This window comes from Nicotiana tabacum, chromosome 10, assembly GCF_000715075.1.
Source record: "Nicotiana tabacum cultivar K326 chromosome 10, ASM71507v2, whole genome shotgun sequence".
Taxonomy (NCBI): Eukaryota; Viridiplantae; Streptophyta; class Magnoliopsida; order Solanales; family Solanaceae; genus Nicotiana; species Nicotiana tabacum.
This window is the reverse complement of record NC_134089.1, coordinates 103221800-103239575: the sequence shown is the minus strand read 5'-3', so window position 1 is coordinate 103239575 and position 17776 is coordinate 103221800. Positions and strand designations below refer to the sequence as shown.

The following is a 17776-nucleotide window of genomic DNA, read 5'->3' as shown; positions in this document are numbered from 1 at the left end:
CTTAGTCCCTAAATGAGAGCTTAAGTGTAGGAAAGTTGGCCGTAGTCGGAACAGTGTGAAGATGGCCTCGTAATGGAATTTGATGGTTCCGTTAGCTCCGTTAGGTGATTTCGGGCTTAGGGACGTGTTCAGATTTTGTTTTAGAGGTCCATAGCTAATTTAGGCTTGAAATGCCGAAAGTTGAACTTTTGAAGTTTCCGGTCCGATAATGAGATTTTGATCCGAGGGTTGGAATATAATTCCGGAAGTTGGAGTAGCTCCGTAGTGTTGAATGTGATGTGTGTGCAAAATTTTAGGTCATTCGGATGAGGTTTGATAGACTTTTTTATCGAAAGCGTATTTTGAGAATTTTGAAGTTCTTAGGCTTGAAGTCATGGTTAATTCGAGGTTTCGATGTTTTTTTAGGTGTTCTAAGGATTGATACAAGTTTGGATAGTTGTTTGTGACTTGTTGAGGTCCCGGAGGCCTCGGGATGATTTCAGATGGTTGACGGGAAAGATTTTTGGAATTTAAGTTGCAGCTTCAGCTGCTGGTTCTGTCATAACCGCACCTACGGTTTGGGTTCCGCAGGTGAGGCGCCGCAGAAGCGAAACTGAGGGAGGTCAGTAGGTTACGTAGAGGCGGGGGATTTTCCGCAAAAGCGAAACCGCATCTGCGAGTAGGAGACCGCAGGTGCGGAAATTGGCCTTTTAATGAAAAGTCGCAGATGCGACCTTGGCACAGAAGTGGGACCGCAGAAGCGGTCCCAGGGCTGCAAATGCGGAAATCGCTGGGCAGAATATATAAATTCTTGCCTTCGCAAAATTTATCCATTTTTCATCTTTTCAAAACGGGAAGAAGCTTGGGGAGCACTTTTCAAGAGAGATTTTTAGAGGAGTTCATTGGGGTAAGATTTTTGGTCCCTAAACTCGTTATTGGAATGATTTTTATCAATTTAAACATGAAAAATTTAGGAAAAACAACGGTAATTAGGGGTTTAGGGCTTGTCTAATTGGAGCCCTTTGAGTGATGATTTGAGGGGCTATTTGAGATCCTATTTTGATGCTTTTGGTATGACTGAACTCGTGAGAGTGTGAGGATTTTGGAAATATAAATTTTACCTGATTCCGAGACATGGGCCCGAGGTGCATTTCGGTCATTTTATATAATTTCACGTATTAGCTTAGGATTTAATTGTATAATCAGTTACTTGAAGTGTTATTTACATTATGCAATTGAATTGAATAGATTTAGGCCATTTAGAGTCGAGTACTCATGGCGAGAGTGTGGTTTCGGGTTGATTTTGAACTGGTTCGAGGTAAGTGGCTTGTCTAACCTTGTGTGGGGGACCTTGCCCATAAGATATGATATATGTGATAATTGAAATGCCTTGTACGTGAGGTGACGAGCGCGTACTTGAGCTAATTGTTGAAAAATTCGATTTTTCCTTAAGTATTTCTATTGAATTCTTTTTCCTGTTTTATTCTACTTGCAAATTTAGCTTGTTACTAGTTTAGAAAAGCATGTTTAGTTGACTTAATTTCATATTTGCTTAAACTGCATTAATTGCATTACGTCAAGCGTGTTAGGCTAGAATTAACTGTTTACTTGGTACGGAATTTAGCTTAATTGGGTATTCTTGTGTTGTTATTGTGTGTTTTTACTTTGGGACTACGGGACGGCATCCCAGGAGATCCCCTGTACGTATTTATGATCTAAACTGAGGTGCGGGATACGAAGAGATCCCTGGCATGTATATTGAGGTATAAAGAAATCCTCGGGATACCAAGAGATCCCTAGCATATAATTGAGGATACTAAGAGATCCTCGGGATACCAAGAGATCCCTAGCATATATTGAGGATACCAAGAGATCCTCGGGATACCAAGAGATCCCCGGTTATCATCCTTGTTATGAGTGGTACTTCCTTGTGGTTTGCCTTCATCTATTGAGGATACCAAGAGATCATCGGGATACCAAAAGATCCCCGATTATCATCCTTGCTATGAGTGGTACTTCCTTGTGGTTTGCCTTATCTTTGTTTTCCGTTATTGTACTCTTATTATCCTGTATAGATTCTTACTGTAGATTCTCAATTGTACTTCTTATCTTATCCTGTCATCTTTATATTTATTTAAGCTCAGTAGGGCCCTGACCTTCCTCGTCACTACCCAACCGAGGTTAGGCTTGGTACTTACTAAGTACCACTGTGGTGTACTCATGCCTCTTCTGCGCATGTTTTTCATGTGCAGATCCAGGCACCGCTACTCAGGCCTATCATGCTTGAGGAGGCGACTGCTCTAGAGATTTCGAGGTACATTTGCCGCGTCCGCAGACCGAGAAGTTTCTTTCTATTCCTGCTTTTAGTATTTAGCCCTTCTATATTTTTTTCTGTTCTTATTAGACATTCCGGAGTTAGAGCTATGTAGTATTGATATTAGCTTGTGATTCGTGGGTTTTGGTTCTTGAATTTATGTATAGAGAGTTAAACATGGTGTAAGCCGAGCGGCGTATTTAAACACTGTCACTACTTTATTTCTTTTTTAAATTGTTTTACTTCCGGAAATTAGGCTTACCTAGTCGTAGAGACTAGGTGTTGTCACGATGGTTCACGGAGGACGAACCGGGGTCGTGACACCCGGAATCACAACCTCGGGACCGTGATAGCGCCTCGCACTCCACTTGCTAGGAAAGCTAGCGTTAGCTAATTACTTAACCAGTTTTAAAAACTTAAATCAAAATACTAATAATAAGTAACTTTAGTATTCTAAAATGGATGTGATAAATACAACGCAGCATAGTCTAAACATCTGCTTGAAATTTGGAGTCATGAATATACGAGCATTATAGAATTCTACAGATAAAGTCTGAATGAAATACAACTATTTGAAATAAGGAAAATAATAATGATAGGATAGAAGGGGAGTTCATCGATTGCGAAAGCCAACAGGTCTACCTCAAGTTTTCATAAATAGTTAAATCCGAGCAGTCTCTTCTACGCACTGCTGGGACCAATACCAGTATCTGTAAAAAAATTGCAGAAGTGTAACGTGAGTACAATCGACCATATATACTCTGTAAGTGACGAGCCTAACCTTGACGAAGTAGTGACAAGTCTATGGCAAGTCACTCACAAATAACCTTAACAAAACAGTAATAACAGAAACATGAATAGAAATAAAAAAGTAAACTAAAATAACCGGACCCCTAGGTCAACTGCCCGAAGGCCCCTGAATAACGTAATCTCAAATCTTATATCATAATACCGAGAACAAACTCTACAGGCACAAACAACTAAAACACATCAAATCTATTGCGGTACATAACCCGATCCCACTGTATCATCATATGTTCAAATCATACATCTTTATCTCTTCATTTCAATACGGTTGCGGCGCACAACCCGATCCCAATAATTTTAAATTATTAACATAAACAACTCAATGTTAATATTTACGATGTATTAACACAAAAGAAGATGAAACGTACAGAACATTTAAGATCCACCAATACAACAGAGAATATCCAACACTTCGAAATCCCAGACCTTATCCATTCATCAATAGAAGAATAGCTAACGGGTCACGTGAGAGAAATAATATAATAGAGTGCATCTACTAATATTAGGAAAATAAAAATAGGTAAAATATGTGACAATGAGAATATGCAATTACGTCAAGTAGGAATAAGTAACAGATAAGTAGATTATTGAGTAAGAAATGAACAAATCAAGCAAGTAAGAATTAGGTAACAATTTAACAAGTGAAACATAGATGTCTAGTAGGAACATGCAATAATTAAAGCATATAAAAAGATATAATTCCCTCAAGTCAAGGTTAGACACAATACTTACCTCTTTCTGCAATCAAATCAATACTCAACAATGGCCTTTCCGTTAGAATTAGCCTCTAAATCGGTGAAATCTAGCTAAATATAGTTCAAATAATTCAAAATAAGCTTTAGAAATTACCCCCGAGTGAAAAAGATTCAATTTTTAATGAAATTAGAAAAAGACAATCCCGGGTCTAACCGGTTAAAACTCGGGTCTAAGGATAGATCTCGACTACCCATAACCCCACGAGTCCATTTATGTATTTTGTTTCAAAATCTGTGGCTAATTCGACTCTCAAATCTAACATTTTAATTTTTCAAAACATAGACAAAAATTTCCAAAATTTCTCTTGGATTCTCATGAATTTGATGTTAAATATCATGTATAATCATGTAATATAATTAAAAATAGATCTAAATCACTTACCCCAATGATTGTAGGTGAAAATCCCATCTCCAAATCACCTCTTACCGAGTCTAAGGTTCTAAAATGAGAGAAATAAGATCAAATCCCAACTTTTCAGCCCTTTTGTTCAGGTGCATATATCTCAATTGCGACACTGGGTTCACAATTGCGAACCCTCATAATTATGAAGAAGGACTCGCAATTGCGGCCCTGACAGCCTAATGGGGAAGTCGCAAATGCTACATTGGCTTCACATTTGCGAAGCATGCTCCCATCGCAAAAGCGAGCCTGCCCTGTCTAGCCTAATCATCGCAAATGCAATCAAGGTATCGCATGCCCCTCCGCTATGATCAAAATTGCGATGTTGGTGCTCACAATTGTGACACCTAAGGCACCATCATTCCAGCAACTTGTAATTGAGTCTAAACCATTCAGAAACACGTCCGAAACTCACCCAAGCCCCCTGGGCTCCAAATCAAACATCTACACAAGTCTAAAAGTATCATACGAACTCTCTCATGCGAATAAATCACAGAAATAACATTTAGAACCAGGAATCGGTCAAGAACCTATAGAATTGCAACCAAGCGTCTAAATCTTATCAATCTGACTCCGAATTGTGCCAAATTTTGTAGACTATTTTCAAATAGAAAAACTGACATATTCTAAGTCCTAAAACTAAAATTCGAATCTGATAACCATAAAGTCAACCTATGGTCAAACCTAAGAAATTTTCAAAATTAAATTTCTAACTTTTGGCAAAACAAGTTAAATCAACCTAGGGACCTTCGAATTTAATTCCGGGCATACGCTCAAGTTCAAATAATAAAATACGAACCGACCGGAATCGTCAAAATATCGATCTGGGGTCATTTATCCAAAATATTGATCGTGCTAAACTCTTTCCTTATTTTTAGTCAAAATTTTTACTTTCTTAAAAATTTCACATAAAAGTTTTTTGAAAAGCAACACAGACCATGCACGCAAACCGAAAAATACCAAATAAAGCTATGGGGGTCTCAGATCACGAAAATTAAGGCTAGCACTCAAAACGACCTATCAGGTCATCACAAAGGCCAAACAAAAACTTTCAGTTCTTGGACTTGCGTTATGACAGATTTGTCGTCAACTATTTTGATGTCCAAAAATTTGGCGGTCACAAACTTCTTATATCCATCATCTTTAGTCTTATATTTCATTGCAAGAGCATTCCACAACTCTCTTGATATTTTTATGACGCTATAAATATTGTACAAGTCGTATTTCAAGCAACTTATTATATAATATTTTCACAAGAAGTCAGAATGCATCCATGCCTTCGTGGCCATAAATCACTCATTTTTAGGAGTTTTTTCTCCCAAGACCGAAATGTCCTCATTGATAAATCGTTTCAAACTCAGCGTGGTCAAATAGAAGAATATCTTCTACTGCCAATACTTAAAATCTGTGCTGGAAAATTTTTCAGACTTTTCTGCCGGTGCCATTGCCGGGTGCATGCTATGTGTGACTTGAAGATGCAGTAGCAATTGCAGCAATATTTGTCGCAACATTTGTCACTATAACATAATCATTTTTTCAGTATCTATTGTCATTTTTCTGTAAAAGATGTTGACACAGCTAGAATTAGTAAATCGATGAAGTTTTTATATCTTCAAATCGAATATAAAAATGGAGTAAAAAATTCGAAGATCTAAATTTTCAAAAATGAAAGTAGAAAATCACTAGGATTTTAATCTTCCAAAATAGAATATAAAATGAACACTGAGTAAATGTAAATTTCTTAAGCTTGTAATCAAACTGTGTGCGAAAATAATTTCTGCAAATAAAACAAGAAACAAAATAGAAAAAGAAATAGAAATATTATAAGTAAAAGTTCCGAGCCCAACTGAAAACTATGTTTCCTCAAGGAATTTAACCCACTCACTATTGCCTAATATTATTGGATTAATTTCTCCGGGATAGAACGGAACAACTATTCTATAATACCGACAATGAAAATTATAAAATTTCGTCGAACTCAACAAATGACAGTAGACCATGATGTTTACGTTTTGCTTTTGAAAACAATGCAGAAGAGAGAGGGGAGAGTTTGCAAATTTTCGGTGGTCGAAAGTTGAGCTAAAGCCTCTAATTTATAGCAAAATAATCTGGGTTGAATAGGTGCAAATGTACCTATTCACATAAGGTACATCTAAAAAATTTCGATTTGATCACGAATTTTAAATTCAAAAAAGACCGTTAGGAAATTAACCGAGTAATTAAAACATAAAATCCGCGCGAAAAATATAAGGAAAAAGAAAATAAATAACGAAAAAATGAAAAATAAATTTGGTCCAAATATTTATCAATCAATTGATCGAAGCCGAGCGATGACGATGGCATGGGGCATCACTTCTTCTCAACTCTTTTAAGAGTTAGAAGATGTGTTTTTCTATATAAGCACAAGGATTTTCTTTCCATTTCCCGACGAGGGATAAAGTGTTTTAGTAAAAAGAACACTTCAAACTTTTCGTTTCCCTTCAACTCTGTTCCCTCCATTTTCTATTCACACCTTTTTATTGAGAATAAAAAAACCCAAAAATAAACTCATTTATCTACTTCATTCATCACAGAAGCTAAATTATTGACATGGATATTGTGGAGGTTAAGTATATTTCGACTTTGGCAGAATACATAAAATGACACCTGAACTTGTACCCAAATCCATGTTACACACCTGTTGACCACATGAATATTTTCAAACACTCAACCTTTCAAAATTGTATCTATTACACACCACTTTGATATTTGACCACTTCTTTTAAATAGGTGTATGTTATGCACCAATATCATCGTGACATGTGTTATTAAGTTAAAAAATAAAAAAAAGGTCTCCAACAAATTTTTTTTTTTAAAAAAAAAAAAGGAACCCAGGCAAAAAAAGAAAAAGAAAAGGGAACTCATCTTCTTCACAAGACCAACCACCATGGCTACGCCCACTTTCATCTTAATTTCAGCTACCAAAATTTTTAAAATCAAGCTTAGACTTCTTCAAGTCTAAGATCCAACACTTAATTCAAAACATTGTTCTTTGGCATTCTTCAACAAGTTTCAATCCAACTCTCAATTCATCTCCAAATAAGTTCCAACTTGAAATGAAGCTTCTAATCAACAACTAATTCAGTATCCAAATATCAATTTTAGTAAAAAAATAATTTTACATAAATAATTTTAGTATTGTTCTCTTGATTTTTCGAGCCAATATTTGCACTTTTTGAATCAAAAAATTTTGGGTCTAATTGAAACCGCACTTTCCGTGCCAACAATTTCATACCAATCTCTTGATAATCCGAAAATGCTTTATTTACTAGTTGAAAAACGAAAAAAAAGTTTGGAAAGTAACAAAAAAAATAACTAGAAAGAGGTTCTGTGAGCATTAGTGGAGGAAGAAAAATGAAGGAGATGAATAAAAAAGAAAGAAATGGGAAAAAGTTGGACATGTGGCGTTTTTATGAGGCTTCAGATACAAAACTTTTTAGTTCACTCGTCTTATTTGTGTGTAAAGGACGTGCATGCCATGTAGGAAAAGTGGTGTATAATAGATACAATTTTGAAAGGTTGAGTGTTTGAAAATATTTTCATGGTCAACAGGTGCGTAACAGGGATTTGAGTATAAGTTCAGGTGTCATTTTATGTATTCTGCCTTAGACTTTTGGTAACTTTGATGTGGTTTTGAGTTCTCTTATGGAAGTACACGGATCTGTTTATTGGAACAAGTTACGTAGCTCTGAAACTCTAATTTAAAGTGGCAGGATATTGTATTATGTTCTATAGCCAAAAAGAAATGAAAATGGTTACCTAACTGGGCATTGGCTAAAAAAATGCTGCACAATTAGATTCTCTTTTTCAAATGTGGATGATATACAGCGCTTTATATTATGGATAACAATATCAAGATACTAGGATCTTTAAATCTCAAATTTGCAAAGGAAAGATGACATTTCAAGGAATTTTATGCATAAGGGGAATAAGCGTATGAGACTACCTTCAGCATTCTGCATCTCCACCTTAAGTGGCATGAGAGCCATATGATTGCCAAATAAATCGCGGCAAAATTCCTTATTTTTAACCCTACATCCATCTCCAAATAGTAAATGCGCTGATAAGCTCAAATGTCCGCTTATTCAGCAAGTTGAATGATGATAAATATTGCTGATAACTTTGGTATTTTAATATTTTATGCTCAAAGCACAATTTAGTGGCACCTTAGTAGCTTAATTAGGTGCTTCTGCCTCATTAAACTATTGATTTCTTGCCAATGTATTTGCTTACACGATAGAAACACCGAACAATTAATACCCACACGATTTCGACTTTTTAAAACTATATACTTTCTGGAGAAATATTTCAAATATTATGACTTTCTGTGGATGCTCTAGATCTAATAGATGCAGTGGAGCACTCCGTTTAATAGTTAACAAAAATTAAACCTCAAGCTGCTCGTTTAAGTCAATTGAACAACTCCACTTTAACTTGATGCTCCTTTTGGTTGGAAACTAAAGACGAATCTTGTACATTTTCTATTTTTTCTTCAAAGTACAAACTGAAGTTGAACGTATAGGTACTTTTATTAACGAAATTCCCATGAGCTTTATATTTCCTGTATTAATTACATAACATGACAAAATTTAAGCTGGGACTTCATTTGCCTAGTTTTTCCTAAATTTTTATATATATTCTATAGTCAATTTGTGTGGTAATCGAATAGAACTTATGCGATGAACTCTTAGGGCCATGATTTTTGGAGAGAAGCAAAAGAACAAGCATCTATATGACCCTTTATAATATCATTTACTCTAATTTTTTTTTTTTTTTAAAAACAACTTTGTCTACTGAAAATTAAAGTAATGAAACTCTTTAAATGTTGTCTTTAATAAAATTATCAGCAAAAAAAAGGAAACTAAAAGTGAAACAGAAAGCAGAACGATGGTGATGATTGCATTGATGCTATCTTTTTGTATTCACTAAGCTTCTAATTAAAGCTAATAATGTTTGCCCACGCAATTTTCCATAAATATAGATATTCCAAAGTACATCATGGCAATGCTAAAAGTAGCCTATCACTAAGCTTGTGAAGACTCTAGTGTTTGAGTAAAATTTTGGTACCTCATCAAGTCTAAGTTACTACTTATGATAATCACCAAAGTGAAACCAATTAATCATTTATTTGTTTCACATCAAGTAGAGCTATTTTCCTATTTCTTACTTATTTCTTAACAAATACTCGAACTTAAAGAGTTGAATTTCGATGGACCAAAAGGGAGGCCGGCGCGCTTCCACCAAGAAAATGGAAAAAATAAAAAAGGAAACCAGCTATGTCCATTTATAAGTAGCTCATTACAATAATTGGTCAATTCATAAAATATTATTAATATTAGCAAAATATTACTAGTAATAACCAATTAGTTATTTGTAGCCAAAATAATATCAAATTTTTGCTTTCTTTTGAGTGGGTGTTAGAATAGATTGAGTACATCTTAAGGAGCTTAAATCTCGATTTTGGGATGATTTGGTGTAATTTTGAGGTGGTTTGAATTGAAAATTCGAAGTAAAAATTGAACATGAATAAAAATGATGTGTATCATACTGTGTATCATTTGTATATCACATATGTATCATATTTGTATCAATTGTGTATCACATGTATATCCATGTATACCTGTGTGTAAGATACATGCGTAATATATGTTTGTTACATCGCAGAAGAATTTTTTGAACTCGATTTAATTACGAATTTTGATACAAAACAAGTCCAAATCACCTCCAATCTTTCTCAAATTTTGTATATTGACTTATCTACATGTTATCAATGAATTTCAATTATACCCATTTTAAAAAGTTCCCTTTTTGCTTTGATTTTTGGAATATTTTTTTTTTGTATTTCGTCACCTTATTTGCTACCTCATCTATGAATTTTTCTTTCGTCTTGCATCTAATGTTGCTAATCACACTTAAAAATATGGAAGGTAATTTTTGCGTGTGATTCTTTGAGAGAAGAACCTTATTTATTTAGTTTTTCAATTTTTATATGTGCTTGGTTAGGTTTGATAAGTCTATGACTAATGGCCAGAGGTCGGTAAGTTGAGACTTATCTCGGACTTTTGTGTAAGTTTCCCAATTAAAAATGTCTTTTCATTCTGCTAGATTATTGTTGGATTTTACAAAAGTTGTTTAATAGACCTTTTAAGTTTAATGGATTTTCCTAGTTTTTTTTTTTAAAACAGAAAATTCATTCTTCGTTATATATCTAACGAAAGACTCAGCAATCTATAATGGCTAGCTTTAGAAAATGAATGAAGATGTAATATAAACTAGTGCAAAAGTTAAAGGAGAAGGGAATGAGGAATTGAGTTCTGGCTTCTCTTTGCCTTCTGATGAAAGCAGTTCAATTTAACCATTAGAAGAGGAAAAGAAATATCCGTTTCTCTCCTTCATCTACATCCCTCCATTAATCATTAAACGAATATGTAAAATTGAAAATAAAAAAAGTCGAAACGCCGTAAAAGTTCCACTAACTTATTCCAGACATATTTAAATATATATAAACAAATGGAAAGTTAGATTTCCAACCAAATGAATTATTCCTTCATATCTTTTGTTTTAAAGTAATGGTAGTGCCAGCTAGATGCACAAATAACAGATACAAACAGCTAGCGTTAAAAGCTCCTTTTATCCCTCATTTCAACTAAATTCAGCTATAAACAAAATTCCTTTTTGTAAACTAACTAGCATAATGAGAAAAAAGAAATCTTTTTTAAAATTTATCATATTATTCCTAACGAGTAATCAACAAGCTTTGATCATAATTATTCTTCAATAATTATAATACCCCTAGACGCATACAGTGGTCCCAAATATTGGCCAAAGCTGCATCATTTTGCATGAGCTGGTCCATTTTTAAAGGGTCACTTAATTCCTTTTCCTTCTCTTTTTGCATTCTTTATTTTTTGTTTTCCATCATCATCATCATCATATTTTTTTTTTGGCCCTCTTTTTCATTTTCATCCCCCACTTGTCTAGGGTTTTGATAAGGGGATGACTAGTGGAACATACAATATGTGCTCAGAGTTTACGTCATATACACCGTCAGTTTCAAGAGTTTGTTTTTTTTACACCATCAGGCCATCCGAAGGATAGCTTAATGTAAGCTTCTTTAAAATGTAAGATTTGTAATCATAAAAATAAGACAGATTAATTACCTGTTAAATATAACCTGATAATGTAAAAAACAAAAATTATACTAACGGTGTATATAACTTAAACTCTAACTCTTTTTGTGATTAATTTATCTGTTGTTGGCTTCTTGTCTGGGCCTCTTCATTATCTGAATGTTCCTCCAAATGTTGGTGTCCAAAAATCTACTGTCGTTTCATGAGTTACGGGAAAGGTGCTAGAAACTGGGACCAAACATAATCCTCGACTTCTAAGATCTTGCTTTGCTCCTTCTGGATTAACATTGGATCTATCACCAGTACTCTGCAGACAGAATGTAGATAAACCACCTTTATTTGCAATCCACGATTAATACTTAATAGTCTCGGTGTAAAGTAGCACTATTAGGAGTCGTTTGGAATATGATTTATACCGGTATAAGTTATATTAATTGGGATAAGTTATGCTGGGATTAATTATGCTGGGATTGTTGTTTATTTATTGTTTAGTATATTGTATTAAGAATGACAATTGCATAATTTATAACACGAATGTATAAGTTATATCGGTGCTAATTACCCCACCTTCTATAAGGTATAAGTTATCCCGGTGTTAAAACTAACACTAGAATAACTTATACCTGGTTTGCTAACCAAATAAAGTATTAAGGTGGTATTAAATTTTTATACTACCCTTATACCTTCTTATACCTCATACCAAACGACCCCTTAAAGAATAACATGTAGTTTTACCTGCTGATGTTGCTGCCTGGAAGCTCCACTTTTCATGTATGGGGTGCTTAAGACCTGTTATGTGACATGGTTAAAAGAAATGCTTAATATCAATGTGGTATAGTTTGCTATATTGAAAATGGAATTTGAAATATAACTACGTATTAAAACTTGTCCATTCTTTTCCTATTTGAGACTAAATCAGTTGTCCCTGTTATATATATTTCCTCTTTCCTAATTTATATGCCACACTTTCTTTTCATTCTATCCCAAAAAATAAGATCTTAGAATGACAATTTTTATAGTATTTAAAAATAACATAATTTTAAACTTTCGGTGTGACACTTATTAAGATGATTTATAACTAGTCATTGTCTATAACCTATTTTAGACTACAAGTTTCAAAAGCCTTTCTTTAATTTGATCTTTTTTAAATTATGTGCTAAGTCTATCACATAAAAATTGGGGTCAATTGGTTTTTTGGCTCTTTACATATTTGTTTTTAATTTTATGACCCTACCTATTTTTTTTTTTTTACACATGAGAGATTTACTTTTATACATAAGAGATCTGTCTTTCACACATAAGAGATCTGAAAAAAGATATATTCTCAAATTCAAAATTGTAAAGGGGCATGATGTACAAATTCAGAGGGCGTAGTATTTATATAGCAATATATAATATTTCTATTGATCATTTATAACTTGGACGGGGCTTGGGGACTTGAAAATAAAAACACACTCCGTAATTATATTTTTTTCGTTATTTTTTATAGTAATTATTATTAGAAGTTAATTTCCAAAAGATACATATGTACTGAAAAAGTTCAAATCTTTTATGAAAAATCACTCTTTTGAGATATTGATAATACCAAGTTGAAAGCCTTGTACTATCTCGTACTCCATATGTTTCACTTTACGTGAACATATTACTACTAGAAAAGTTAAACAAACTATTTCTTACCATATTGTTGTGCAAAAATATTTTAAATTATTAACTATTTTGACTTATAGTACTTTAATGTAGTTTTTAAATATGTAATTATATTTCAAGAAAATTGTAAATTCTATGTTCAAATTCACCCCAAAAACTAATCAGTTTTACCGTCGTACTTGGAAAAGATTCAGAACGGAAAGAGTATATGCTTCTTTCTTTCCCTATCATATTCTAACCGGGTATTGACCATGAGATGCAGTATTTTGCACTGAATTAAAGGAAAAGAATAGCTAGCGAGAGCAAAAGCAAATTGAAGAAAATAAAGGCTAACTCTGAAAAACTTACATTGACTTGCTCATGGAGGAATTTTATGTACTCAATCGCTTCGGAGAGCACAGAAGCTGTATCAGTCTGGGGAAAAACAAAATCAAGATTTAGTGAATGAGAGTATCTTTTTGGTGAATTCAGAAAGTTAATGGTCTCTCTCAGTATACACGACATATGATATTCTTTATGTAAAGTGAAAGAAATTTTCAGGCGCAGCTTTAATTTGTTACCTTTCCAAAAGGTGAGACTAATTGTTGAAGGGCAGTGATTCTGTCTCCCATCTTCTCTTTCCTCACCTGAAAAAATCAAGAACAAAGAAACATATTCTCATATTAGGCTATGATAGAATAATTTAACAAATAAATCCAAAGCCCCATTTTTTCGTTAAAAATTCATGCACATATATACCTTAAAAGCTGGCATTTGAGATGGCGCTTCATTCCGTGGTCTCTTATTTGACGTTTCACTGCCACTTCTCTTTGCTATTGTTCTTATATTCTTATCTTCAGCTGTATGCTGTAGCACGATGAATGAATCAATATTAGTACTACATGTTTTTATAAATTTACCAAAAGGTAAAATCAAAATCCATATATCGCATAAAAATTGAGTTCTAGTTAGTACTACCTCCGTTGTATTTTTTTATAACACTCTTTATTTTTTTAGTTTGTTTAAAAAAGAATGATAACATCTATATTTAAAAACTCTTTTATATTAAAGTTTTTGTTTTCTCTGAATTACATTCTCTTGGAATGTTTAAGAATGACTAGTTATGAGGAGACTTTAACTGGTATATGTGAAAAGTCTTTTTTTTTTCTTATAATTCGTTGTTGTCGCATAAAATGAAACGGAGGCATACTACTACGTATTCGATTACCTTTGGTTTCGTATCAACTGGGTTGGGAAGCTGCTGATGTATAGATGGGAGGTGGAAACCTGAGCGAACATCGTCCATGGAAGCTGACGTGGCATTCCAGAAAGGAGTGCCAGAGAAATGCGACTGGCCGTGAGGCAGCGGCATCGGCCACTGCTGTTTCGGAAATTTAGACCAAGAAGAAGATGAAGATGAAGCGGGCATTACGTCAGCTGCTGCATGATTGACGTCACAATTCGATGGGTTATAGGGAGGATAATATAGCGATGTAGCACTTGTAAAGTTGGATTCTTGGTGACTATCAGAAATTAAGAGTCCTTGTAACATATTTGAAGGACTTCCATAAGGTGCTTTATCAAGATTTGAGCTCATATTTGGAGCATTAAATACTGGTTGATGATCTAAAGAAATACCCCGGTCCATTTGCTTATTATTATAGTCATTCCCAGTATATATTTTCTGCGTCCAATGATGATCTTGCTGACATGATCCTTCTTGCTGATAATTTGCATCCGAGCTCAGCCCTTCTTCAAGTATGGAACGAAAGCCACTCCCAGCTTTTTCACCGCGGCTGCAAATGAGAATTAATTAATAGGAAAATAATTCAAAACATATCCTAAGTGGAACATCAATTTAATTAATCGCGGTTGGACAAACTACGGACAACGGTTGAGTGTATTGTCTGTGAAATTTAAATGAACTTAAAATTTTCAACACACAACATAAGTATATATTTAAAAAAATATATCAAATTTTGAATGCAAAATTATAAAAGTATAATAACAAGAATCCTGAAGTCAGCTGCAAATTTGGATCACCATATATATATATATATAATAGTGGTACTTACAAGAAAGGTTGGTTCCAATCAAGTCCTTGGGATGGTAGACCTAAGCCCATGACTTGCAAATTTAGAGCACCAGATTCAGAGGCGTGGAGTTTCTGGGGATCAGCTGGAAAAACCATAGAGCTACTATCAGATGCCGACACAGACACAGGATTCAAGGAAGATCTAGCTTTAATATCCTCAATTTCTGTCGGCCAACAACCAAAGTTGCTTGCCATGCTATTTAGTGCGGTGGATACTGAAGACATAGTAGTAGTAGTAGATGATAATATTCCACTTTCAAACTTATTATTCCTAGACGATGATGTTGTTGTTGTTGTTGATGATGACGACTCCCACCAGTTTCCTCTACCTAGCTGAAATTCTTCTGCCATGGCTCCTTTCAAGATCACAAAAGTTGAAAAAAAAAATTTGAAAAATTTTCAACTTGAGCTTATAAATTACAAGCACCTTATAAAGTTTTCCCTTTTTCTGTGGTACGTAATGACCAAGCTAGAATATAGAGCTAGATTCTTCTATTCTGGAATTCGCTTTGCTTTACTCGATGGCTTTAATTTGTTGTTTGGCTCTTCTTTTTTTTTTATAAAAGAAAAAGCTGAAAAATGAAATGACTTCGTTTCGCTGCATATATTATAACTATTTATAGTACCCCTAACTCAAAGTGGGAAACTATTTTGAGATTATGGGATTCAAAAATGACCACAATTCGGTTGACTTTTCGTGACTGATTAGACATGTATTCACGCACCTTTTAGGCAGTCGAATTTAATTTCCTGCTTAGCCAAATAGAATTAAGCATTTAATTTACTTTTACCTTTGCTGAATTAAAATAAGAAAGTAAAACTTATGTTCCTATTTTAGTAGTATTATCTTTTATAGTCAGCAGCACTCGTGCCTTTTTCTCCTCCGCTTTAACTTTTGACTTTAAATTATTTTCAATTTGGGGGTTATGTATTTGCTTCAAAAGCTAACAATGCCAAACAAGCTTTCCCATGGACTGTCGAGTCAATATACCATTGACAGTAGCAGACAAAAGTTTACACGTCACACCCACAATACTCTTTGGCCGATGTTCATAATTTACAAAAATCATTAACCCCATTTAAAGTAGAACTCTATTATTCTCTGATTAATAAGCCACACCACTATTTTTTCTTATAAAATTGCGAGAGCATAAACTTAGACCATGCAAGTATATGGACTATATTATTTCAGCAAAACGAAGGGGATATATTAGATGTCTCAAGTTTGTGTCATGCGAACAAAGTTGTTTTTGGTAAGAAATGCTTTACTCTGCAAATAGAATTTTTCAGTATGAATATAATTAGCCGAGCCCAAAATAGGTATCGAAATTGTTGCGGAATATCGTGGGTTAACTAGCACACAATCAGACACAAAACAAATAGAGAAGAAAAATCAACACAAGGATTTAATGAGGTTCGGCTAAGCCTAATCCTCGGGGCAAAAGAAGAGAGAGTTTTCCACTATGAATGAGAAGAAAAGCACAATACCATTTATAGAATCTCCAACTACAACCCCTATATATAGATCCCAAAAGGTCCCAAACATATATGAGAAAGGTTTCCCAATTTGACAAGGACTATAGATTTTTCTTTCCCAAATCTATTAGGACAATGGGTTTTCCTAAACCTATAGGGACTATGGGTTTCCTAAAATTACAAGGAAATAATTCAAACCACAGATAAAAAATCTTCCCTTTGGCTTGAATTCTCTTCATCAACAGGAACAACGTCTCTCTACCTTGCCCTCAGCCCTCGCAAGGCTCTATCCATTGCCACACACATCAACCAAGTCTAGGCAACGCCTAAACTTGTTAAGAGACTCAATCTCTTTAGCCATAGCAATAATCTGTCGATTTGGTTCTGTACTCTGAATAGATTCTGAGTAGCTATAACACTCAAAAACGGTCTCTGCAACTGCCAAAGCAAATCCCACTAGATTCGTATATCCCAGAAGATTCCCATCAACTATGTTTGCAAACCTTTGCGGTAGATTGATCACTCTCTTCTCTCTGCATGTTGCAATGCTATATGGTTGTTGTTGCGCAGGTGCATCAACATTATCATCTTGATCACTATTTTGCACCTCCTCCACTTCCTCTACTTTAGAACTACTGGGCTGAGCTAGTGGAGATTCAATTTCTAGCTCTATGAGGTCACTGACACCACGATCAGTTTATGCTATTGCCTTCTCCCTCTGACTGTCCAGTGAGGCAGATTCATTGAATGTTACATCCCTACTGATAATTAACCGGGGAGTCTTTTTATCTGTGCACCACAACCTATAACCTTTCACTTTAGTTGCATACCCTAGAAATATGCACTTCTTTTCCCTCGGCTCAAGTTTTCCATCCCTCACATGAGCATAAGCAGGACAACCAAATATCTTTCACTTTGAATAATCAGTAGGCGAACCGGACCATACCTCAAAAGGAGGTTTGAACTCAATAGTTGTGGATGTAGATCTATTAACCAAATAACAAGCTGTATTGATTGCTTCAACCCAAAAATCTTTGCTAACACATGAGTGTGAAAGTATGTTTCGTGCCCTATCACAAAACGTTCTATTCATACGTTCTGCAACACCATTTTGTTGTGGTGTTCCGACACAAGTGCGGTGTCTGACTATGCCAT

General features: G+C 34.5%; 1 protein-coding gene across 1 annotated transcript; it reads right to left on the bottom strand.

The window, feature by feature from the left end:
- Positions 1 to 10907: 10907 nt before the first annotated feature.
- Positions 10908 to 15737, bottom strand: LOC107831217 (transcription factor bHLH123). Its single transcript, XM_016658960.2, has 7 exons — positions 15126 to 15737; positions 14279 to 14846; positions 13810 to 13917; positions 13632 to 13697; positions 13420 to 13485; positions 12160 to 12213; positions 10908 to 11731 (listed from the first exon to the last, which is right to left on the bottom strand). Exons 1-7 carry the CDS (start codon positions 15494 to 15496, stop codon positions 11576 to 11578), a joined length of 1389 nt encoding a protein of 462 aa, XP_016514446.1. The 5' UTR covers positions 15497 to 15737; the 3' UTR covers positions 10908 to 11575.
- Positions 15738 to 17776: the final 2039 nt, after the last annotated feature.